This window comes from Parasteatoda tepidariorum, chromosome 2 (assembly GCF_043381705.1).
Source record: "Parasteatoda tepidariorum isolate YZ-2023 chromosome 2, CAS_Ptep_4.0, whole genome shotgun sequence".
NCBI lineage: Eukaryota > Metazoa > Arthropoda > Arachnida > Araneae > Theridiidae > Parasteatoda > Parasteatoda tepidariorum.
This window is the reverse complement of record NC_092205.1, coordinates 55,798,896-55,825,322: the sequence shown is the minus strand read 5'-3', so window position 1 is coordinate 55,825,322 and position 26,427 is coordinate 55,798,896. Positions and strand designations below refer to the sequence as shown.

At 30.5% G+C, this 26,427-nt stretch overlaps 1 protein-coding gene across 1 annotated transcript; it reads right to left on the bottom strand.

The window, feature by feature from the left end:
- Positions 1-23,254, bottom strand: LOC107437762 (uncharacterized). Its single transcript, XM_016049860.3, has 7 exons — positions 23,080-23,254; positions 21,567-21,738; positions 18,144-18,329; positions 16,218-16,462; positions 13,049-13,255; positions 11,548-11,740; positions 1-250 (listed from the first exon to the last, which is right to left on the bottom strand). The coding sequence occupies exons 1-7, from the start codon at positions 23,243-23,245 to the stop codon at positions 49-51; spliced, it is 1,371 nt and encodes a 456-aa protein (XP_015905346.3). The 5' UTR covers positions 23,246-23,254; the 3' UTR covers positions 1-48.
- Positions 23,255-26,427: the final 3,173 nt, after the last annotated feature.

Below are 26,427 nucleotides of genomic sequence, written 5' to 3'. Positions count from 1 at the left end.
TTGCATAAAAAACAATTTTTAATACAGTGACAAATTTTTACGAACATACTAGAAATAATGTTCCAAACTCAATGCATCAATAGACGCGTTAGAAGATGTAGAGTTACCTTTCATATTTAGATAGCAGGGTGGATGAAACTCTTCGAGTTTCACAATGTCTAGAAATGAGGAATATGTAGCGATGGCACCTCCTAGAATTCCACTGGCACCAATAATGATTAGAATTATTTTCTTATAAGTGGGAAGCGATCTATGAGGATAAAGACAAACATTAATAAACAGTGCTCCCTATTTTAATTAGATGTTTAGTAAAAATAAGTAGAATTTAAATTTTTTCTACGATGTGTATTTATAATAAATAGAAAATTTAATTTATTACAAATTTATAATTGAAACGACAATACCAAACCATATAGTTATCTATCACGAAAGCTTGATATGCCTAACATTGTGAAGCAGACTTTGATTTAATGATGCAGAATCCTCAAAGAATTGTGTTTGTAGCGGTTTACAATATTTAATGTAATATTATCGTTTAAAAACTGCAAAAAACAAGATACAACTTTTTGTATTTGTATCTTTATTTCTCCCAGTTAAATCGCTCACTTCAGTGTTTACATATTACGGGGAATCCCCGGTTGAAGTGTAAGTAGAAGTTGTTTCGGTAGCGCTTCTTGTTTATACCAGTAGGTGTCACTACCACAGTATGACGAGGTTAAAATCCTGACATCATTCCCCTACCAGTAACGAAGTTGCGTTACTTTGAAAATATGGTAGGAGTAGAATACATATTAATACAACTATATTTATATATAAATACAAATTATGTAAACAAAGGGGAAAATATGAAGAACTAAACATAACTTTTAAGTAAACATTTCAATGAGAGTCAGTAAAATCTTTAAATCGTAACTCGTCTTCCACAACGTGTTCTTTTCTCAGGTTGTTGTTCTACTTGTTTTTCTTTACTTGGCACTGGAACGGATGCAAGATCATTTTCTGAAGTTGGAGGCAAAGTTTCATCAGGTTGCATCACATACGCAGGTTTTAGTCTATCTATGGAGACATTAACTTGCTTGTTTTTAATTGAAAGTAGAAAATATTTTGTGCTTCCTTGTAATACCAAAAAGGGTCCTTCATATGGAGGTTCAAGTGGTTTTTTTACTTTGTGGATCCGGAGAAACACATGCGAACATGTATGCAAATCTTTCGGGATGAAAAGTTTTTGTTTACATTTTAATTTTGATTAATAGGGCTTCAAGAGTGCCGTCTGATTTCGAAGATTATTAACAAAATTATCATTAGATATTGGCAATTCAAATTCTTCAAAAAATTCGCCAGGTAACTTAATAGTTTTGCCATAAGCCATTTCAGCTAATGTATACTTACAGTCATCGTGCATTGCTGCTCACAAACCCATTAGAATTGTTGGCAATGTTTCTGCCCAGAGGAGACAGTTATGATACCTAATAGCTGTTTTTAATGTGCGGTGTAAGCGCTCAATTTTTCCGTTACTTTGAGGATGGTAAGAAGCTGTATAGTTTATCTTTACACCACATAACGAGGCCAAATTTCGAAATAGTTCTGAAATGAACTGAGTTCCTTTGTAGGTAATAATGCGAAAAGGAACACCAAATCGGGCAAGCCAATTTTCATAAAATGCTCTTGCGATACTTTCAGCAGTGATATTTGATAGCGATACCACTTCCATCCAAGAGGTAAACCGATCAATACAGGTAAAACAGTAGGTATATCCGTTAGAAGGTGAATAAGGGCCAATTAAGTCAATGTGCATTGCACTAAATCTTTCATCCAGTGCTTGAAATTGTGCATATTCTGATTTTGTATGTTTAGTGATTTTATTTTTCCGACAGTCAATGCATGTTTGAGCCCACTGTTTAACATCTTTTTTTATTTCTGGCCAAATGAATTTTTTATCATTTCTTTTACAGTACTGCGGATTCCAGGGTGAACTAAACCATGAATTGCACTAAACATTCTCCTCCGAAAGTTTTTAGGTATGAATGGTCTGATATTTGAAGTAGAAATATCGCAATACAAGAGTTTTCCTGATGGTAGCTGGTGTTGTTTAAATTTTAATGATTTGGAATGTAATTTCAACTGTTGCAGCTCATCATTATTAATTTGTGCATCTGCTAGCATTTCAAAATCAATAACAGGTTAATCGATGTCTTCTATTCTAGAAAGCCTGTCTGCAACCACATTGTTTTGACAACTTGTATGACATTGGTTAGTAGAGAACTGTGAGATATTTTACAAATGTCTTAGCTGTCTTGGAGAGGCGTTAGTATTCTTTTGTTTAAATGCGAATATTAAAGGTTTGTGGTCGGTATATATTATAAAATCACGACCTTCAAGTAAGTGCTTGAAATGTTTAATAGATAAGTATATACTCAAAAGTTCGCTATCGTAAACGCTATAATTTTTCTGGGCATCATTAAGCTTTTTTGAAAAAAATGCAATAGGTTTCCAACCATTAAGCTCTTTTTGTTGAATTACTGATCCAATTGCCCAATCAAAAGCATCTGTGAGAAGTACCAGAGGGTAATCCGAATTGGGATATGCCATTAACGCTACTTGAGCAATATCCTGTTTACATTTTTCAAAACTTTTTTTGGTTGCATCAGTCCACGGTAGTTTGCGTAGATCCTTTTTTGTAGATCCTTTCAAAAGTTCATGCAGAGGAGCTTAAGTTTTTTCGGCATTCTTTATGTAATTTCGATAGAAATTAACCATTCCTAAGAAGGAATGAAGTTCATGTATAGTTTCGGACAAGGGATATTCTACAATAGCTTTAATTTCTTCAGGTAGAGGTTTTGACCCCTCAGCAGATATCTGATAACCTAAAAAGTCTATCTCAGGCACTCTCAAAACTGATTTACTAATATTAATTCGAAGACCATATATATCTAAACGTTGAAAAACTGTTTCAAGATGTGAACGCTGTTCTTCCTCGCAAGAAGAAGCGATCATCTAAATACGGAAACACAAAGTCTAAGCCATAGTAAACTTCATTGATAAATCTCTGAAAGGTTACCTTGACAATTTTTAGTTCAAAATTCATAACATTAAATTGGTAAAGTCCAAAAGGTGTGATGATGGCAGTTTTTTCTTTATCTTCGTCCGCTACAGGAATATGGAAATAAGCCTTAAAAAGGTCAATTTTAGAGAATATAGTTTCATGAGTTAAAAAATGTTGAAAATTTTGTATTCGAGGTATGGGATAACGATCAGGTACAGTTAAATCATTTAGCCTTCTATAATCGCCACATGGGCGGAAGGAACAGTCTTTCTTTGTCACTATATGTAATGGACTTGCCCATTCTGAACAAGAGGGACTAATGATGTTATTGTCTAGAATATATTTGAATTCTCTTTTTTCCTATTTCCAACCGTTTAGGGTCTAATTGTCTAGCTTTACAATTTACAGGTTGTCCTTTAGTTACTATATGATGCTTTACATTATGTTTTAAGGTAGAAATATGAATATTCGGTTTTGTTATACTGGAATACATCGAAAACGCATCATTATATGTACTCAAGCTGTTTGTTGTATTTACACTTTCATTTATAGAGATGGATGCAATGTCACCATATACTGCAAGGCTAGTTACACCATTAATTAACCTTCTATGCTTTATATCAATCAATAAATTGAACTTGTTCAAAAAATCTGCTCCCAATATAGCTTTACTTATTTTTGCGACAACAAATGGGAATTGAAAATCGCAGCGCAAACCAAGATCAAGAATCAAAATTTCTGTACCAAAAGTATCGATTTCGGTATTATTTGCTGCATATAATTTATAGTCACTAATAAGTTTGTGTTTGGGCCGGGATAGCCTGGTCGGTAGGGCGCTGGGCCCATATCCAAGAGGTCGTGGGTTCGATCCTCGCCGGCCGAAGACTCCCCGTGTAGTAAATGGTTACTGATGCACGTTAAATCTGTCGAGTCTCAAAGTCCTCCATGTTCCCACAACAAGTCAATACCTCTGGGGGTACTGATCCAGGAGTTTCCTTGTCTTCTGGATTGGTTCAAATTTACAAGGCTACGGAGTTGAACGTAAGTAGTCGTAAACCCATGAAATTGGGTCGGCTGTTCAACGACGGTTATAAAATAAAATAAAATAAGTTTGTGTTTGGAAGTATAAGGAATAAGGCTTACGTCAGCTCCACTGTCTACCAGAAAATGTAAACCCGTTTTTTTGTCCGTGACAAATAAGCGGAATCTACGACAATTTTCTTTATTTACCGCAGCAGAGCTTGCCGATAATTCTACTGCTGGTTTTGGATTTCCGATTGATTGTTTTTCCATGCACAAGGGCCTTTGCATTTATCAGGAAAGCATTTTTCACGATACCGAAAGTGGTAACAGCAGTATTTGCCACCTGGATTATAACGTTTGCTAGACTTACTGCGATTAGAAGAAGATCGGTACGCATTTTTTGATGGAGAATGAGAGTTCCGAGTGACTCTCAGTTTTTCCAGTTAATAATCCAAAGCTGCAATTTGTTGTCTTAATTCAGTAATAGCATCTGCTCCTGGAGAAACGATACTACTTGCGCTGTATAGGTCTTGTTTTGGTTGCATTTCAACAATACGATCGGCCATTAGTGCCAGCTTTTCAATGTCTTCATCGCTAACAACTAAAATATTGCGTACAGAATCCGGCATCTTTTGCAGAAATAGGGTTTAAAGTACTTCATCCGAAATACCATCAGTAGCAAAATTTCGCATTTTTTGCAAAAGCTGACTAGGTTTTATATCTCCAAAATCAATACCTGTAAGCAGTCCGCAGAAGTTCGAAGTTAGAAATATGTATTTTAAAACTGTTTGTACTTAAAACATTTCTGATGCTATTGGTACTTATAAAATTTCTTAATTTATTTGTACTTTGTGTAGCTTTGAAATTGTTCCGACTTTGAAAAATTTTCTGAATTGTTCTACTTAGAAATATTTTAAAGCTTTGCAAATTAGAAAATTTTGGTAGTTGGGAAAAAATGAAAATGTTTAAGGAGTTACAGAAGTTTGGTGATAGAAAAATTTTAGATTTGTTTCGACTTTAAAAATTTTTCAAGTAATGAGCACTTAGAAAAAATTCCGAAGTTGTTTGAACATAGAAAATTGTTTTAGTCGGCAAAAACAAGTATACAAGATGTAACAGAATTTTTTTTTCCAAATTGTTTTGATTTTGAAAATTTTTAAATTACTTATACTTTGAAAAAATTTTGAATCTGTTTGCGTTAGAAATATTCTGGAGTTGTATGTACATAGAATTGTTTTTAGTAGGAAAAAAATGAGTATATATCAAGTAACAGATGTTTGGTCGTGGAAAAGTTTTGAAACTGTTTTCAACTTTGAAAAATGTTCAAATTTTTTGTAATTTGGAAAATTTTTAATTTGTTGGTTTTTAAAAAATTCTGAAAATATCCAGAATTAGGAAAATTCTGAAGTTGTTGGTACTTTTAAAATTTCTGAAGTTTTTAAAAAACGGGTATATTAAGAATTGCAGATGGTGTAAGTAATACTGTTGTACGGTTTGTACAAACTGTTTGTACTTTGAAAAATTCTTGTTGTTGTTGGAACTTAGAAAATTTTTCAAGTTGCTTGTTCTTAGAATAATTTTCAAATTGTCTTGACTTTGAAAAATTTTGATTGAAATTTCTGATTTCTTGAAAAGTCTGAATTCTTCTTGTTTTGTACATAGAATTGTTTCAAAATTCTTTGAACATAGAAAATTATTTTAGTTGGGGAAAACGGGTATATAAGAAGTCGCAGAAGTATTTTTCAAAATGTTTTGATTTCGAAAAATTTTCAAATTATTTATACTCTGAAAAATTCTTAATCTGTTCGTTTTAGAAATATTCTGAAATTTTTTGAACATAGAAAACTTTTTTTAGTTGAAAAAAAAAACAGATATATCTACAGAGTCGCAAAAGTTTGAAGTCAGAAAATTATTCAAATTGCTTAGGTTGTGAAAATTTTTCAAATTGTTTACACTTAGGAAGAATTCTAAAGTTGAGTGAAGTCTAGAAAAGGTTTCAAATTTTTGTACTTAAAAATATTCGTAAGTTGTTTAAATATCGAGCTTTTTTTTAAGTTGGAAAAAAAAAACGGATTTATAAGGTGCAGCATGTGTTTGGACGAGGAAAAATGTTTGAACTGTTTCGACTTTTAAAAGTTGACAAATTTTTCGTGCTTTGATAAATTCTGAAACTGTAGAATTTAGAAAAACTCTAAAGACGTTTAGAATCAGGAAAATTCTGAAGTTCTTAAAAATCAGGTACCTAAGTAAGGAGTCGCAGAAGTTGGAAGTTAGAAAAAGTTTCAAACTCTTTATATCATTCTGATGTTTTTTGGTATTTGAAGTTGTTTATACTTTGAATAATTTTTTTTTTGTACTTCGAAATATTCTGAAGATATGTGAATTTGAAAATGTCTGAAGTTGGGAAGAAGAAAAGGAATTTTAAAGTAAGAAATATTTTTAACATGTTTCGACTTTGATAAATTTACGCATTCTTTATACTTTGAACAATTCTTAATCGGTTTTAGAAAAATTCTGATGTTGTTTGAGTATAGAAAATTTTTTGAAAGTGAGAAAAACGGATATTTAACGTATAGCAACAGTTTGTTTTCGGAAAAAATTTCAAATGTTTTGTAATTAGAAAAACTCGAATATTTTTATTACTTAGAAAAATTCTGAAAATGTTTTAACTTTGAATAATTTTCAAATTCTTTTGGCTTTGAAAAAGTTTCAAACAGCTTCTGCTTAAACATATTTTGCAAATGTTTAAACGTAGAAATTTATTTATGCCGGAAAAAGCAGCTTTATTACGCCTAACAGAAGTTTGATCTTGGAAAAACTTCAATATGTTTCGGCTTTGAATATTTTTCAAATTATTTGAACTTAGAAAAATTTTAAAGTTGTTGGTACTTGAAAAATTTTTTAAATTGTTTTAAGTTAAAACATTTAAAAATTTTCTACACCTAAAGTTATAACGAAGTTGTTTGTACTTTATTATAATTTCAAATTGCTTTGACTTCGAAAACCTTTAAAATATTTCTTTCTCAGAAATATTCTAAAATTGTTTGAATATAACACAATTTTTGAAGTTGGAAAAATGGGTATATATCGAGTCATAGATGTTTGCTCTAGGAAACATTTTCAAATTGTTGGAATTTTAGAAAATTTTTTGAATTGTATGTACTTTGAGAAATTATGAAACTGACGGTAGTTTGAAAAATTCTGAGGTTATTTGTGCCTAAAATTTTTTTAAATTTGTTTCGATTTAATTTTTTGTTGATGCTTTTAATGTTGTTGCTGTTTTTAAAAATTCTGAAGTTGTTTGTACTTTAAATAATTTTCAAATTGTTTTAAGATTTAAAAATTTTTAAACTGCTAATACTTAGAATCAAATCTTAAGATGTTCGAACATAAAAAAAATTTTCGAACTGTTTGGACTTTAAAATATTCTGATATTCCTTGAGTATAAAATGGCTATATACTAAGAGTAATCAGTAATACCTAATCAGTGGGGTTGAACTCTCAACCCTACAAGGGAAGCGGACTGTAGCTCTTGAATAATTTTCACATTGTTTTGATTTTAAAAACGTTTTCAAACCATTTGTACTTAGAAATATTTTGAAAATGTTTATACACAGAAATGTCGGAAAGAAACAGTTATATAACAAGTAGCAGAAGTTTGGTCTTGGAACGACATTGAATAATTTTAAAATTATTTAGGCTTGGAAAAATTCTTAAGTGGTCGGTACTTAAAGAAATTTTAAAATTGCTTAGATTTGAAAAATTAAAGAAACTTTCTTTACCTAAAACGATTATGAAGTTGTTTGAACGTGAAAATTTTTGATGCAAGAAAAACAGTGTATAAAGAGCAACTGAAATTTAGTTAAAAAAGGCTTAACTTATTAGGACTTGTTACTTACTTGACACTCAGAAATTCCTTGAACATATAGAAAATTATTTTTGTTGGGGAAAATGGGTATATAAGAAGTCGCAGAAATATTTTAAAGTTATTTTGACTTTAAACAATTTTCAAAGTGTTCGTACTAGAAAAAAAAATTCTGATGTTGTTGATACTTAGAAAATTTCTGAAGTTGTTTGTACTGAGAATAATTTCAAATTGTTTTGACTTAGAAAAACTTTGAAATTTTTTGTTCTTTGAAATATTCTGAAATTGTTTGACCATACGCAATTTTTGCAGTTGGAAAAAATGAGCATATAACGACTCATAGATGTTTGGTCTAGGAAATATTTTCAAACTGTTTTAATTTTTTTTTAGAAACTTCGAAATATATGTACTTTGAAAAATTATGAAGCTGCAGGCATTTAGAAAAATTCCAAAGTTGTTTACATCTAAAATTGTCTTTAGTTTGTTTTGATTAAAAAAATTTTAGTACTTTATTCCCAAAACGATTCTAAAGTCGTTTGTACCTAAGGAATTTTTGAAGTTCTTTTTTTAAAAAAATAAACGTATACATAATGATTTACAGAAGATTGAAGTTCAAATGTTTTTTTTTTTTAAATTTTTTTAGACTTAACTGTTTTAAACTGTTTGTACTTAAAAAAATTCTGATGCTGTTGATACTACTTTTAAAAAGTCTGAAGTTGATTGTACTTTGAATTATTTTCAAATTGTTTTTGTATTTAAAATATTCTAAGAGCTACTAAGACCTAATCAGTGGGGTTGAACTCTTATCTATACAGGGGAAGTGGAGTTTACCGGTTATCCTATAAACGAGAAGTCATCGATCGCTACACTCCACTTGCGAAAAATTTCTAAGTCCCGAAAATAAAAATAATTCTTTCCCTTTCTAAAGAAGAGATAAAAATAAACCATCTGATAAAAACTTATCTAAAGTAGGGATCTCACAATCTCTGAAAAACCTCTGACGTCATAGTTCGTTGAGTTGTATTTCTCCTGCTGCGGCAGTAGTCGAATCTGAAATGTTGAGTTGTACCCCTCCTGCTGCGGCTGAACCCCCTTTTTTCCCCTACTTAGATGCTTATTTTCACTCTCTTTAAAAAAATATCAGAAGATTTTCTTTGGCAGCTGTATATTTCATTTTGCTATCGTCACTTATAATGTCCCACAAACTTTCAAAAAATTTTGGTTTAAATTGGAAAACTAAGTAATTAAATTTAGTTTCCTCTGCACTTATTCCACAAATCGAAAACTGTGCTTCCACTTGGTAAAACCATATTTCGGGCTTTTCCGCCCAAAACGGAGGTACTTTAACACTTACTCGTGCTATATTTCATCTTTTGTTGCCGATGGTTCTGAGTCCGTCATTTTCGTTAATAATTCCGGATCACCAGAATGTAGCGGTTTACAATATTTAATGTAATATTATTGTTTAAAAACTGAAAAAAAACAAGAGACAACAAGTATTTACATCTTTATTTCTAACAGTTAAATCGCTCACTTGAGTGTTTACATATTACGGGGAATCCCCGGCTGAAGTGTAAGTAGAAGTTGTTTCGGTAGCGCTTCTTGTTTTTGTATGAAGAGTACATTATGACGAGGATACCGACCCGACATCACTACCACAGTGTGACGAGGTTACCAACCCGATAGTTATCTATCATGAAAATTTGATATGCCTAACATTGTGAAGCAGGCTTTGATTTAATGATGCAGAATCCTCAAAGGATTGTGTTAAACTCTGTACTAGTTCGATTCAAAATAAAAACAAAATGATAATTTAAAACTTATGGAGGAAACGGCGTAAATAGACTGACTTACTATAAACGTTGAACGTGCAAAAAATCAAAATAATGACAATTCAAAAAACAATTCGGATGGAGGAATTGCACCTAACAAGTATTTTTTATAATTGTGAGCTAATACCAGATACGGGTGTAACGAAAATGATGAGTTAATTGGAACTTGATTAACAAACTCACGAAAAGGATGAAAAACGAAGGTACTATTAATATGTAAACAAAAAACAATTTCTGAGAACTAATTAACTCATCTTCAGAGCAATTAATTGAGTTAATACCTTTTCAGCATAAATCAAGTTATGGAATCAGATATTCTAAGGAAGTTCCCCTCAGAATATGGACTAATATATAGAGAGAATAAGGAATACCCAAGTTTTATTTTCCTTCTCCCTTTCTCCTTTTTTTCAGCTCAGAATAATTTGATTCCATAGGCAACACCAGATGATATTTGTAACAACCAACTTTCCAGGATGGAGGTTGGAACTTCGATTCAGAGTAGATTTCGATCATTTTACATTAAAAGCTTAAACAATGTAAGTACAGCATATATATACATATTATAATTTACCCACACAATATTTATAAATACACATATACAATTAGATCAAGAGGAAAAGGGCAAATGTTACGATCATTTTAAAGGCAGAATGATATTTTAAATGATTAATGTCCATTCGAGCAACACATTATCGACATGTTAAGGTTTCAAAAAAAAAAATAATCAGATTGGTAGGCGATGCATGCTTTAAGCATACTTAATTATTTAAGCTTTTATTGCTATTAGCCTACAGTTGTTATAGTAAGGTCCCGTTAAATGAAGATTTTGGCTCACGTATTAAAAATGTGAATGATGATATATAATTATAAAAAGAATATTATCAAGTTCAGAACAATATCGAGTCATCATTACTTTACTGAAAAGAGCAGCTTTTGATGAATCATTCAGACTGGTCATTGCGAAATTTAACTAGCATTGACCTTAAAAATTAAGCATTTACCCTTAAGGGGACACTTCAGGTTCAAAATGATTTTTTTTAAATATCAACCAATTTTAATGAAAATTTCATAGATTGTGAATAAAGCATTTAGAAAGATATTCCCAAAATTTGAAGCAAAAATATTAATTTGTTGAAAAGTTATAATTTTTTTAATAATTTATCCGCAAGTTAAATTACTAAATGTTCCAATATTTCAAAATGTTTCCTGCGCATGAGTTTTTATCGTAGCTGTATGAAACTCATTTATATTACAGTTTGAATAAGTATAAATAAAATTGGATATGTTTGAACAACTTAGCACTTAATTTTAAACAAATAAAAAATCAAAATATCATAGTCTTTATATAATTTTTAAAAATTGAAATTTAAATAACAATTTAAAGTAATTTAAAAAATATTCAGTGAGTATTCAGCTTTTATTTATATCACATTGGTTACGGAACATTAGACCAATCATATATATGAGAAAAAAATAAAGATTTATTCAAAACTCATGCGCAAGGAACTTTTCGAAGTTTGAATATTATCGTAAAAAACAACATTGAGAAAAAACAGTTTAACTATAAAAACAGACAGTTTACATAACCTTGTTTACAAATCTTGAAATGCTTATAACTTTGCAAAAAATGAATGAAATTGAAAAATTTTTCTTTTAAATTGTAGCTAGATATAAGTATTATTTTTTGAAACAAAAATTGAAAAAAGTATAATTTGGTCGATTTTTGGGTTTTCCATCGTGAAGTGTCCCCTTAAAAGTATTATTAAACATTAAAAAGCTGTTACCTGTCGGGCCAAGTAGGAAGAACATCTGAGCACAATTTGTAATAAAATAGGCAAGGAAACACTGTGCAGCATAATGTGATAGTTGACGCACCCACTAAGTTAAGTATTTTGCCAAAGCGGGGAATAGACAGGGCTACGAATAAGACAAAAAGGAGTATTGTGACTCTAACCAGAACTCTTTGCCAACCAAATTCTGTAAAAAAAAATTAAACTTAAATGTATAAAGTTTATAATTAGATTTTAACGAATAACGTTATCGACAAACATCTCGTAAGTAAATTCAAATCAAAAAATCCTTACAGCAATAAAAAACTAATACAAAAATATTAGGTTAAGTTCTAAGTCTAGATTTTCAAACTTACATACACTTCTTTTCAAAGTTTTCTAGGGGAAGAAAAAAGCTTTAATGTGTTTTCTGAAGATAAATTGACCTTATACGTGCTATCTTAAAAATAGGTTATTTATTAATTTCCTGTAAACATTAGCCTTTATTATATAAAACGTTAATGCTTGCGTCTGTATGCGGCCACAAAAATAATAAAATATCATTTCTCAAGTTAGCAAAGAAGAGTTGTAAGAGACTGAGGTATAAGCTGGGCCGAGAGGAGATGTTAAAAATAAACTTTTCATTTAAGCAAAGAAATTGTAGTGTATTTTTGCTTCAATCATGTTTCTTAATTTACGAAAGCTAATTGTTATTTTAGATATATATTTTAGTTTTGATGATGCTTAATAATTTAAGCAGATCGAGATAGCGGTGTTTCAAGGAATAAAGCTAGCTGGATCAACAGAAATCGATATACTACTTATAGAGAAGTATGTTGTTTATAGTAATATATTTTTTTCTTTTAACCTTAATATACTACTTCCATTTTCACCTACTTTATTTATATGTTCTTTTTTTTTCCTTTTTTAAATCTTTTTCATTGGTATTTACAGCTTTTAAAATTTATAATATTTCCAGAATAAATGATTTCAAACTGTTTTGACTCGTAATTTAGAATTCTAAAGATTTGGAAATTCTATAAATTATTTGTTATAAATATATTTCCAAAGTAGTATTTAAATGTAGGTATATCAATATTTCAACGTAGTATTCTGATGCAGGTTGCGTATTCAAAGTAGCATTCAAATGTTGGTCTGTAAATTTAAAAAAAATAAGTGTTATGCGAAGATTTCAGAGGATATATGTGTCACATAAGCTTATTTAGCATTTTAGAACAGTTACAGCTTTATTAACTTTTTAGAACTTAATTTTTAAAAGAGAAACCCCAAAATAAGCATAATACATATATAAACTACTGCATTATACTTACACTAAAATCGGCTAGTATCCAATGAGTAAGCGAAATTAAATCGGCTTAGGAAGCCATGTGAAAAGATTTGCGAAAAACTTCAGGGGTTAATGAACGCAGCGAGTAGTTTAATATAATCCCCAATTTTTAAAAAATTCAAAAATTCAAACGTAAATTTAACATGAGAAGTTAATACATTGACTCACTGTCGGGAACATTTAAGATGTCTTCAAATTCTTGACTTGTAGCGTTGATTACCATTAAGAAAACAAAGAGAGAACGAAAGGACATGAAAAATAATACTATGGTTCTGTATACAGAGGGTGGTGTAGAATCTGTAATATCCATATGTACAGTATCCCCATACACATGATAGCCAAATACTGCTACCGGAAGGTACATCAAGAAAACGACTAAAAAATGTGTTTGCATTTAGAAAAGTACTGACAACTAATTTTTTTTACTTTAAAATTTCAAAATAATAAATAATTTTGTAATCTAAAACAGGAGAAAAATTCTTAAAAAATTAGTTGCAAACTAATTCCTTACCAAATGAGATGTTCAAGCTGACATCATATGATGATGCTTATTCAAAACTGAACTTCACTGTAACCGCCTGTATATACAGGCTTGCTCAACTGAATTTAATGTATTGTAACACCTCAACGCCAGTGATCTAGTGGTGTCCCCAACCTTTTTTATCGTCACGCACCGGTCAACGTCTTATAATTTCGCCGCCGCCCACTGGAGGTGGTGGACGTTGATTGTTTATATTTTAGATTGCTGATGATTTGATGGAATGCTGAAACGTAAGTATCTAGTCCACCCTCATAAGTTGGACTTCTGTCTTCACATGCATTGGCAATACTTCTGTTTTGTCTTTGCTTAGTTTATATATGATATTTAGTTTAAGAACCAGCCCGCTAGTTTCCCAGACATTTTACAGAAAAGATTACTCTAAAATTAGACTTCTTCATCGGGAGAACTAGTACAAAAGATTTTTTATTTTTTCTAAAAAGAATTGTTACTTTATTATTAATGATATGGGAAAACTCCCCTTTTCTCTTTTGTACGCTTTCGCCTCTTTTAAGGGAAATAAGGGTGGTTTATGGATAAGAATTGAAATTGTTCTTGACGAGCAAGAGAAGGATTTTTTCCAATGTCCCACCCCCCTTTGAATTGAATGAAACCGATTCCGGATGATCGGACTAATTAACGTTTTACGCGCTTAACTTTTGTACGTATACCTGTTTACTCATCTGAATTTACTATCTAAGTGAATGAAGAATTTTTCCTAAGTATTTTGGTAAGCAGAATTGCATAAGACAATGCACAAGATAATGGAACAAATAGTTCAAAAGTTACAAACATTTATATGCATAAAAAGTATTTCTTTTGGCATGTCTATAAGTACAAACTTTGCATTGCTGTCTTCGGACTCTCTGAGCATGTAAATTCTATTCTCCGATAAAGTTTTTTATGCTGCGTTGAATGGTAAAAAACAGAAATTGATTAGATAATTAGTAAGATAATTAGTTCAGAAGTTATAATAGTTTCGTTTACAAAAAGAACAATTTTGTACTTGTGTTTATTTACGCATCTAACATTGCTATACAGGAAATAGAGATATTATTTCATCTGTATTTCTGTCGCTCAATCGTGCGAGACCAAACATGAAACGGACTAATATTTTAGGAGTAAAAAAGGATTTTAGTATAAAAATACTATTTTTTAATGAAGTTCTTTTTAAGAAAACCCTTATTTCAAAACTATTAGTCCAGTCAACTCGTACAACTCGCAAAAATTGTACATAAGCTGTGTAAAAAATTAGTACTTTTTGTGCGTAAAAGTGCTCACAACTTTTGAACTATTCGTTTGATTAACTCATGTTTAAGCTCATTAAATTTAGCGTATAAAATGCATTGGAAACAATGTCTCACTTGCTTAGATAAAAATTTAGATTCATAAAGAGATACCAGTTCAAATTTGTACTTTTTCTACGTAACACCCTTGTAACTTTTAAACTATCAATCTGATAGTCTCGTGTAAAAATATGAATCGGAAACAATTTTTCACGTGCCTGTTTCGAATAAGTTTAATTCCCTCCTTCATATTGCTTCAATTTCCCTAAACAAAGAGGGAAGCCTGCACTTGTTTTCTGCAATTATTTACATAAACATAACAAAGCTTTTGTCAAAAAGCATTTATTGTATTCATTTTTCCTAAGAAACACCCTTATTTTTGCTATAATTACTGGAATATAGATCACAAATTAATAAATAAAATCTAATACGGGTATTTTCCAATAATAGTTTATTAAGGAAGCTAAAAATTCTGCACAACCAATTAAAAAACATATTTAGGTTCGGACTGACGTTTAATGTCATTATTTTTACAAATATATATCCACTTGTTTTTTGTTCTTAATTCTTCTTATTGAAATAAAAATTTGAAATTTGTATTTCAATAAAACTGATATACTGATATAAAACTGATATACTGATAAACTAATATATTTCCACTTCTCTCATAAAAGCCACAAAAAGCGTGTCGTCTTGGCTTAGCGGCTGAAGACAAGCACTTGGCAAATCGGAAATCTTGAGTTCGATTCTCCAAGTTCTCTCAAATTTTCAGGACAGCGTTAGTATTTAAATGTGCATATTAAAACTTTTTGATTTTAGTTATTATTCATGGAATGTTCTAGAAGTCTGTGGAATATTCCCTTACGTCATTTCCGTTTCCTTACACTGCATATAAATTCATGCATTTCAATTGGAAATGGCAGTTACCATGTTCTTTGAATTTTAGATGTTTGTTAATAATTATGTTTTACATGCTAGCATAAATTCCATTCTTTCTACGTGACAATAGCATTACCAATTGAGAATAAGAAATTCGTAAATTTCAACGTATATATCAAGAATGCTGTTTTATAATGCCCCATCACATTTAAAGCATTGTGTGGAGTCCTAAGAGATATTTTAGGGAATAATGCAAATTAACTAGAAAATGCGAATATTTATTTTATATATTTAAAAATACTTGAGAAATAGAGATTATGCCTAACTTTTCTTTTTGGTTCAAAAGTTTCGCATTGGCAAAACGTAACCAATCAAACAGTCCACATCTTATTGTTTGGACTCTGGGCCTTTTTAAATGCTGGAAAGGATATGCTTTCTTATGTTGTTGCCGACAAGACTTAGAAGCCTCTCCCATTTCAAAAGCACTTAAAGCCTGTCACTTACCATCTTTACCCACTAAGATCTGTGAAGTTTAATAATTTTGTAGAATCCTGTAATTTAAAATTCTACTTACGTGTCCTATTTCGTAATAAGAAAGAATATGCGTAAGTATGAAAATATGGTATATACGTACTAGCAAAGCCTGTTATGACAGCCCTCGGAAATGCATCTTTGTTCTTCATATCATTTTGAAAAGTCGGAAAACTAGATGCCCCACCAAATGAGAAGAATATTGATCCCATAGACAAGAAAAAAGATAGAAAAGTAGGATTTTTGTGGGTTACTTTCAAACTAATCGATGAGGCATGTTTTGCAATAGCTACAAGCAGCATAATGATAGATCCGATGATAGTGACAAGGGCCAAAACAGCAGCTATCCTAAAGAAGGAAAGTTTTTTTCCCAAACATATTATAAGGAACTAAAGTTAATTTGTAATAAAAAATGAAAATAAAAATAATACATAAAGTCTAATCTGATATTATACGATACGGTAAAGTACTATGATTTACGAATGTCATTGGTAGCTGTTAAGATTTGCATTTGAAAAATTACATTTTTTTCCTGCTTTTTGTTGTGTTAATTACATTTTTCACTTGCTGATTTATATCAAAATTATATTTTATTCCTGCCATTACCTTTCTTATATTTTTTAAGGAGTTGTGACTTTTAGGAGGCAATCGACAATTTCATTTAACTCATAACTAGTATCTCACTCCCATCATCCAACTGCAAATTTACGCCATGTCCTGATGAAGTATCATTCATATGCGTCAAAAATGTGAATAAGCTAGAACTTGAGCTGCACCCGGTTCAGAGGATAGAGTGATACGAATTTTGCTCCGGACTCGCACTGATCACAGTACTCATGTAAAATTTCCTTAGTGATAAACGGATCAATAGTTAGAATCCCATTGCCGTCGGGCTAACTATGGAAGATTTCCATGGTTTCTCTCTCTATGCAGCGCTATCGCGGGCTACTTCCATCAAAAAGTTCTTCACGAAGGCTAGTTTTTCCCAATACTTGACTCGATGTGATCATCATGAGGTACCATTCATATAAGCCAAAGCTTGAACCTGCTTATTCGCAGTTTTGACGTATATGAATTGGTGGTGATTCATCGGAAAAAGCGTTCGTCTTCCAATGATCCAGATTCGGTGATTCCAGGTGATCCAGATTCGAACCAGATTTGGTTGACATGAATTCTTCTCCCGACTCGCACAGGTACACAGTGCTGATGCAAAATATCCTCAGTCTTTGACGGATCTTGGGTTTGAATCTCCTTGCCATCAGGAAAACCGTGAATTATTTATTTCCATGTCACGAAAATGAGGGGGAAGTTCCAGCAAAATGTTCTGCGCGAAATCCAGTATGCCCTAATACTTGGTTCATGAATACCCTTGTCTCCAGTGCTGGGTTTAAAAATTACAAAGCTAAGGAGTTGAATATTGATAGCTATAAACTCAGAATTGGATAGGCTGTTTAATACCGTTTATAAATTTAAATATAAAATAAGCTAGAACTACAGAATTAATATTTTTCGGTATTTACTAATTTCAAGCTGTCGTAAAGAACCTATTACTTTTATTAGCTCCCAATATTAGTATATAAAATTAAATATTATTTCATCACCTATTTTAGCTACCATTATTATATAAGGTACCTATTACCAGAGTACCATAAATACCAATTATTACAATTATTTTAACCTCATTCAATAAAAGTTTGGCGATTTATTGATTACCATTAAATATATGAGCATAGCAACATAGATAAATTTACTCATTTCGAATTTAAAAAAATGCAGAATTGCTGAGGTGTTTAAAGAACATCATAACTTTAAATATTTTTTGATTTACTCTGTAGATCGAAAACATTTTATACGTTATTTTATTAATATCGAAGAAGGAGTGGAATTTCAACTTTTTCATGAAGTATGAAGTTTCAAGGACCGATTATTCGAAGCATTACATAGGTTATAACTTTATTAATGGTAATAACACTTAGTAATATTTAACGTTGAAAACAAGTATGAGAAGGCTTATACTATATTATTATACCAGAAATCTTTTGGTGTCCCAAACCACATCATGGGACATATTACGGCTGCTAAAATAAGAATCCAATAACAGAAAGGTATTCCCCATGATGATGGAATCAATTTGGCTATCATTTCTGCTGGAAGTAACAGGTACACTATTGAAATACCTAAAAAGTTGATCTGCAAGACAACAGACAAGATGTTCCTGGAAGAGAAAACATTTATTTTGTTGAATAAAAACTATGCATTTAAGGAAAAAGTAAGATTTAGACTTCATCAACCAGTAAAATTCAGCGAATCAAACCTCATTCGTTCAGTTTCGAAAAGATGTTTAAAAATGAACATCGTGTTTTTTTAAATTATTTCTTAAACTAAATATTATTTTATTAAAGGGTTACATGTGTTTTTTAAAATTAAATAAAAAGACTCTTAATATTTTCCAGCTATGGCAATGAGATACTAAAAAAATACATAATAACTTCAATTTTTCCTAGGAGTTTCACTATTAATAAACTGAATAGATTTTTTTCAAATTTCTATTTAAGTTCGGTTTGCGTAAAGTTACTTGGGTTTAAAATACAAAGCTACATTGTAAGCTTCTGGAATGTAACGAATTAATTTTTCAATCGAACTGAATTTCCATCTAAGAGAAATTGAGAGAAAAATTTTGCTTACATTCTTACATTCGCATTACATTTATTTAAAGAAGTTTACGGACTTGCGTGTTTATTACAAAGAACGGGTCATAAATCCATTTTATAAAATAAATAGAAAAGCAGATAGCACTCAATAAATAAAAAGAGCATAAAGGTACAGTGCGCCAACACCTTGAGGATCGGATTTTCTTGTACTAAGACTCCAAACTCTACGACTTAAGGCCTGGTTTCTCAGGACGAGCGCCTTATCTGGGCGTCAGCGTTAAGTTGACGTTACCCTGACGCGAACAAAATACTGGATTTTTAGCTCAAGGCCTGATTTCTTAGGACAAGCGCCTTATCTGGGCGTCAGCGGGAAGTTGACGTACCGCCGATGCCAAACAAATACTGTTTTGTTAGCTCAGCGTGAGCAGTCGGTCCAACGCAGACATTATGTCGCATTGCGCATGCGCTAATAATGTAAACAAATCATTTATTAATTAATATTAATATTTATTTTGGATTTATATTGATTTTATTATTGTCGACCACTGCTTCAGAGAACAAATAATGATTTTGTCCATGAAAAAACACATTATAGCTGAGCTAATTGAAGAGGAAGAAGAAGCTATGTTAAATATTAAAGTCAAAAACTTGACAGATTTCAATGTTCTGTTGGCTGTTGTCCGCCATTGCTTCTGGCCTTAACGCTACGTTGTAATCCAACTGCAGTTGATTCGGGCGTCAGTCGTTGTTCAATCTGAGAGTTCGATGGCATATGCTGTCTAACTCACAAATTGACCAATCAGGGTTTAGAGCAAGCTTCAGGCTGACGTTTTGTAACACCGACCTGTCTAAGAAACCAGGTCTTTAGAAGGCACCACCTGAATTAGTTAGTGTGTGCATTAGTACATTAGTTTGACGAAAATTTGAGTCAAAAACATTTTTTCTCAGAATAAACAAAAAAAAATTTTTGTCGACCGATTTGGATTCTTGAACTCAAAATAAGCGGATTAACCGCAATTCAAGGAAATTAGTCCCAATTGTGTCGCTGGAAGAGCGGTCAAATTTTTGGAATGTTGAATGTCGAATGTTTAACGTTTATTTTAAGTCTTGTGTATTTTGGTATACCTTGATGATTTTTTAAGCGAATCGAAAGATTTTTGTACACAATTATAAAATTCATTTGTCCATAAATAATTCATAATCATAATGTTAATACGTTAATCATAACAAAATAATGTATCCTTTATTTCGTTATGATTAACATATTAACAAAATGTGCTTATGTAAAAAATATAATAATTAGATATTTTATAAACAAAATGATCTTTCTCCTACCGATTTTTAGGAACAAAAAAATGTAAATGAATGAGAAGCAGCTTGGTGGTTCATGAGGGGAGCCTCCTCGTTTCCCTAACAATTCAAAAAAAATTTTACTATTATTAAATAATTTAATGAAAAATAATAAATAATTATTAAAAATTGATATTTACATGAAATTAACTTTTGATGAACGAGTTTCGTCATTAAGTGCAAAAAATCTTCGATTCGCTTCAAGTTTACTCGGGTTACAACGAAATACGCAAAACGTTATATTAAAATTAAGGGATCCAAGCATTTGACTGCTCTTCTGTTTAAACTAGTGAGACCATATCTTCCAGATTACTATTGACAACCATGTAATGACGATCAAGAATCCGCGCCCGACAAGAAAAATCTTTTTTTATTCAGAGAAAGTAAGCTTTTAACGAAACTCGGATCATCAGATAAAAAGTAACTCAAGGTGTTGACTTTTTTATTTTATTGGAAGCACAAATTAGCTCGTTCCGTTTTATATGGTCAAAAATGCAGTAATCAGAAGGAGCAATGTCGGGTGTAAATGGCTGGTACGGTAAAATAGCCCACTTGAGCGTTTCGAAATAATTTTTTAAAATTTTAGTGACATGAGCCGACCGTTATCATGCAGAAGAATAACTTTGTCATGTCTTTGCTCGAATTCCTGCCATTTTTCTCGTAATGAACGGCTCAAACGAATCAAATGTAGCCTATACCGATCACTCGTAATGGAATCGCCAGGTTGTAGCAGCTCATAGTATACAACACTATTCACCATTCTTGAAACGTCAAAACCATTGCCTACATGATTTATCAGTTGGAGCAGTGTCACCATAACCTTCTACAAGCATTCGGTGTGCTACAGCTGCACTTTTCTGGCAATTAAAGCAAAAACATAAAACCTCCCGCAAATGCTGCTCAGTTACCTCAAAATATGTCATATTCAACAAAGTAAAAAACAGGATATTTGTATGAAACTCACGGCGATATAAACTGAATATTATTGACAGATGTCTAATCTCTCTAAATCCACCGAAACCAGCTGTCACTATGAAACATTCATAACGGCCAGAGTCATCTTTTGAAAACGAACCAAACTAATTTGTACTCCCAATACATGCTGTACATCTAAGGTTACTTTGGAATTCGAACTCGCTTTTTTACATAAATCACTTAATACCTACAGAAATATGAAAGAATGAAATTTACTTATTCATAATATTATTTCAAGCAAAACATAAAAAACAAAGCTTATAATTATTTCATGCTTCATAATTTTATTAAAATATTCTGAAATTAGACAGTTTAAAATCAGTTGCAAATGAATTAGGAAGTAAAATAATATACATTTATTAAGGGTTTTGAAGCCGCGATTCGGGAATTAGTAAAACATTTCTTATACCATAATTATAACAGTTAAGACATTTATAGGAAAACAGTTTTATTATTTTTCTTATGAGTATATTTACCTCATGTGTACTCCATATGCTTTTTCAGCAATGGCTGGATATGGCTTCCTGTGTCTAACATTTCTGAATTCTACATATCTTTCTTCAAGAATGTTCCAGCAACGAGCTATACATAATCCAGCATATAATGAAGCTGAGCAACACAATATTATAAACACTATTCCACCCCAACCTATAAAATGATTGTTAAACATATACATTATCTATCTTATATGTAGGCGAATATATGTAAATAGAACAATGTAAAGTGATGTGATTTTTTTAATAAAAGAAATAGAAAAAAAAATTATCTACAGGATGATCATTAATAACTACTTTAAATCTAATTTTTTTTAGCACCCTTGTTAAAATTTAAGTCAAAAAAGTGTGTATATACATTGGGGGTCTCAAATTAATATTTAAGCGACAAGATGTGTTTATTTACAGGAGAAAACCTGGAATAATTAATAGTTGATTATTACTTCTAAGTTTAGATACCTTGAAGTTTCATCAGGCAAACAAACTAGTTTTCTCTACTCCTGCCTGTGCCTCTATTAATTAACATATTACGATATTATTTTTATTCTTCCATTGCTGGAATAATAGTTTGTGATTCCTTATGTGCATATGTTTTTTTTACTTCATTTTTGACATTCTAAAAATTGCTGGTAATTAATAAACATCTTATACAATAAGGTTATCAATTCAGAGGTTGAAAACGGAAAGAAGGTATGGTACATCATAAGGATTAAAAATCATATAGCCACCCCAGACCAAAAATGTCATAGTGCACCGCTGGATTTGCTGCCCTATTATGAACAGACTATTCAATCACATTTGAAGCGAGAACTTTTTCTTATTCTAAATTATTTTAATTTAATTTTTTTTAATTAATTACTTTCATAAAACGTTCTTTATAAGGTCCAGATTTTGTTTTTTTATTTACAAGATATTTCGAATTTATTGACTTGGCAACTAAAGTGCTAAGTTCGCCAATTAGTTCACAAAATTGAGTAATACGTAAAAACGGCAATTTTTAGAGATACTCTTGAACACAATATTTAACATTTATCATTTATCAATAGAATTTTTCAAAAAATTTAAACAATTTAGACGAATGCGGGTAAAAATGAGCAGGAACTGCCTATATATTATAAGGAAGAACCCCTAGCAATGCGTGATGACATTTCCTGTCATAGGTTGCTGTTCAACTTTTGGTCTTTTTTATGTGCCCTACCTCCTTTCTAAGTTTCGATTATAACTGTTATACTGCATAATGAGGAAGCGCCTCTACTGATGCACGTTGACATTTCCGGTTATAGGTTGCTGAGCGATTTTTGTTTTTATGATGTATTCATATTTTTATTTTATTTTATATTCTACCTCTCCTCTAAGTTTATAACTGTTATACTGTATATTGTTCATTGTTATTTTGTATACTGTTCCTGTATATTGTTCATTGTAACACTTTAAAGTGCCAGAATTTTAAAATAGGATTTGAGATGATGGAAGAAAAGCGAAATAAAAGCGTTACCGGTATCTGCTAAAGCCCTAGGCAAAACAAGTACTCCACTGCCCGCCATATTGCTCACAATAAAGAATGTTCCGATCCAAAATGAGTAGCCCTCTCTTTCTCCTAATTTCTTCTCCACTCTGTTAGCAGTAGGTGTAACTGAAGCAGCAGCAGCTGGGTCTATCATGTTTGCTTACCTTCTGAAATAATTGTGGGATAGAATTGTGTAGGAAATAATGATGTACAATAATAAATTATAAATATTATAAAATTAAATTATAAATCTTATAAATAAATAAATAAATTATAAATAAATAAATAAATTATAAATAAATAAATAAATTATAAATAAATAAATATAAAGTAATGAAAGAAAAATTATCCTTCAAAAGAAAAAAGAAAAACTTAAATGAAATCAGTTGAATAGTTCCTGAGAAATAAAGTTTCAGAAAAGAAGATTTTTCTGAACTTTTATTTTGTAACTGATTAGTTAGCACTAACTAATTAATATATTTACAAAGTCACCTTTTCATAACATTAAGATTGGCATTCTATTTTCTGACTTAATAGTTAGCTCTAAATAATTAATATATTTAAGATCACCTTTTTATAATATTAAAAAAGGTATTTTATTTTGTGACTTAACAACAAACTGATTAATATATTTAAGGTCACCTTTTTATAACGTTAAGATTGGCATTTTATTTTGTGACTTAATAGTTAGCACTAACTGATTAATACATTTAATATCACCTCTTAATAATATTAATTAAGATTGACATTTTATTTGTGAAAACTCGATCCTTAGAACAAAAGTAATTTGGAGTTATATATTTTTTTTCTTTTTTCTAAATGTACAAATAGTTGATGAGTAAGAAGGTATTGATAAAACATTAATAAAAAATAGATTTTTAAAATGCTGGGAAACTTCACCCCCTGCTCGTTCCATTCACTCACACCCATAATAACTACTTAACTCATCCTTATTTTATTTTTCCTTTAACGTCAATATTTTCCTCAAAATCACTGATCATTTTATATTCAAAATATACAATTGTTGTAGCTTTATGTAAGAACATTTTATTAGGGAAAAATGAACGCTTGATGAAATGAAAAGCACTCTGTGAGTAAAGTGTATAAACAAATATGGCCATTTTAGCATACCTAATTTCAACTCTAACTGTGTTTCTGCGACCTGCAGAGCGGCCCGTATAATGTTTTCTGTTCCCAACAAGTTTAACAGTTAACAATTCTCGAACTATTTATCTAACGTCAATTTTCTTTATTCAATTATATTCCCTCTCACCTTTATAATTTCAAGTTTCTAACTTTTGGAGATTTTGAGAACCAAAACAAAATATAACGTTAAGTTAAACATCCGAAATAGCTGCGTCTGCAGGCCTCATGATTTTTTAATATAAAGAGAAAAACAGGCAAAGGAAGAGTAATGATACCAAAAGGTCTTAGTAAAACGTACTTATATTAAACAAGTATAATACTATCGGTATATGCATACCAATACGCATACAAAAATCAATTTAAAGTAAAGTTTGCATGACACTGTATACATTGACGTGCAAAACTAATGTCAAAAACTTAGTTTTATTTGCATTTTCCTTTTTTTTCCAAACTTGCACGTTTAAAATTTGATTAGAATCTTAACTCATTAAAAATTTTAACTCATTATAAATGTTAATCTTAACGCTTCTTAGTTTTGAATCTCAACTTATTTTCATTATAATCTTTGCCTTTAAAAATTTATAATTGGATGCCCGATTGACGACATTTTAAGTTTTTTCAGAAAATAGGAAAAATGACTTAAAAGTGAGATTCTTCTAACAATAAAAAAATCGAGATATGGACTGACGATGTGATGAAATCTCAAAAGATGTTTAGAAAAATGAAATTTCTTTTGTCATCGTTAGTGGCCCCACATATTTATTCTTAAATTAATCTAATAACAAAATTTTAATCAAAGCTGTAATGTTTCCGCATTAAAAGTAACACATTTTTTAAAAAAATAGCATAGGAATTTAGAATTTATCATTTAGCCGGTTTGCAATTATTCTTACAATCGCTCAAAATGGTGCTTTTTCAATTAATTGAAATATACATTTCAATCATAATACGAAGGCTTAAAGATCTACATCTAAGTAAAAAAATAAAGAAACCAGTCACAGTGTAATCATTTCTATTTTATATTACGTCATACTAATTATTAATGAAATGAAAAGTGCAGTTATTACTTTATTTTTAGTTTTATATTTAAATGTATGATATCCCTCCAGCATAATTTTTTTACAGGATTCAGAAGGCAAATGTGAAATGACTTTATATAATGCTAAAATTTATAAGACAAATTCAATTAGAAAGAAATTCGAAATAGGATTTCTTATCATTATTAATTTTGTCAAATAAAATTAAATGAAAAAGTTATTATATATTTTTTAAACTCACGTTATTTTGTACACAAGTAATTTTTTTCCTTGGATGTAAATTTTCATTCGTACTATTCCATTTCGTGGTCTATGAAAATTGTTTTACTGAAGTACCTACTTTTTTATTTTAAGTAATTATTACCACAATATAAGTAGCATCCATAAAGAAAACTACTTAAACATCATTGGTGTTAATAATAGTTTGGGGAACTTTTCACGGCTCTCCAAAACAGAATAGTACCTTTTCAATCCAAAATAAGTAAATAAGTTTTGTACGTTTTGCAAAATAAGTTTTGTAAATAATTTTATTATTCAAGCTGCAATATTAGAAAAGTGTTATGCCAAGTGCTCGATATTTTCCTTTTAGAGTTTGTTTTTCGTATGTTTATACAATTTTTAAAAATTATACAGTGTTTTTCTCTAAGGGGTGAAAAAACTCATCAGTAAATTAGTGTTTCAGAAAAGGAAAGGTTGAAAACTAGAGATAAATAATTAATCAGTAATGGATAGACTTAATTTTATATTATATTTATTTTTCACAATATTGATATATTTATTTAATATATTTATTATATGTTATATATTTATTTTAAACAGAGAAATTAAAAATCTAAAATTCGTAATTTAAATAATAAATTTTGATTTAAATAAAACCGATTTCGTTTATTTTTATTTACTTATTTATTATTATTTTTTTGATAATGAAAAAGAACTTTCTGGGGTATTTTAACAAGCCGGATTCTGGATACTTTGCTGCAATCTGTTTTTTGCACTGAAAGAGCTTTTTTTTTTAAAGTTTATAGAAGTATTTTCTATGCTATTTAATTGCGATCATGTCGTAAAAAATAGGAATGAAGAAGTATGAGCAAAAGTCTGACACCTAAGAAATAATTTCTCCAAAGGAACAATTTGGTCGCTTAAAGAAAAAATT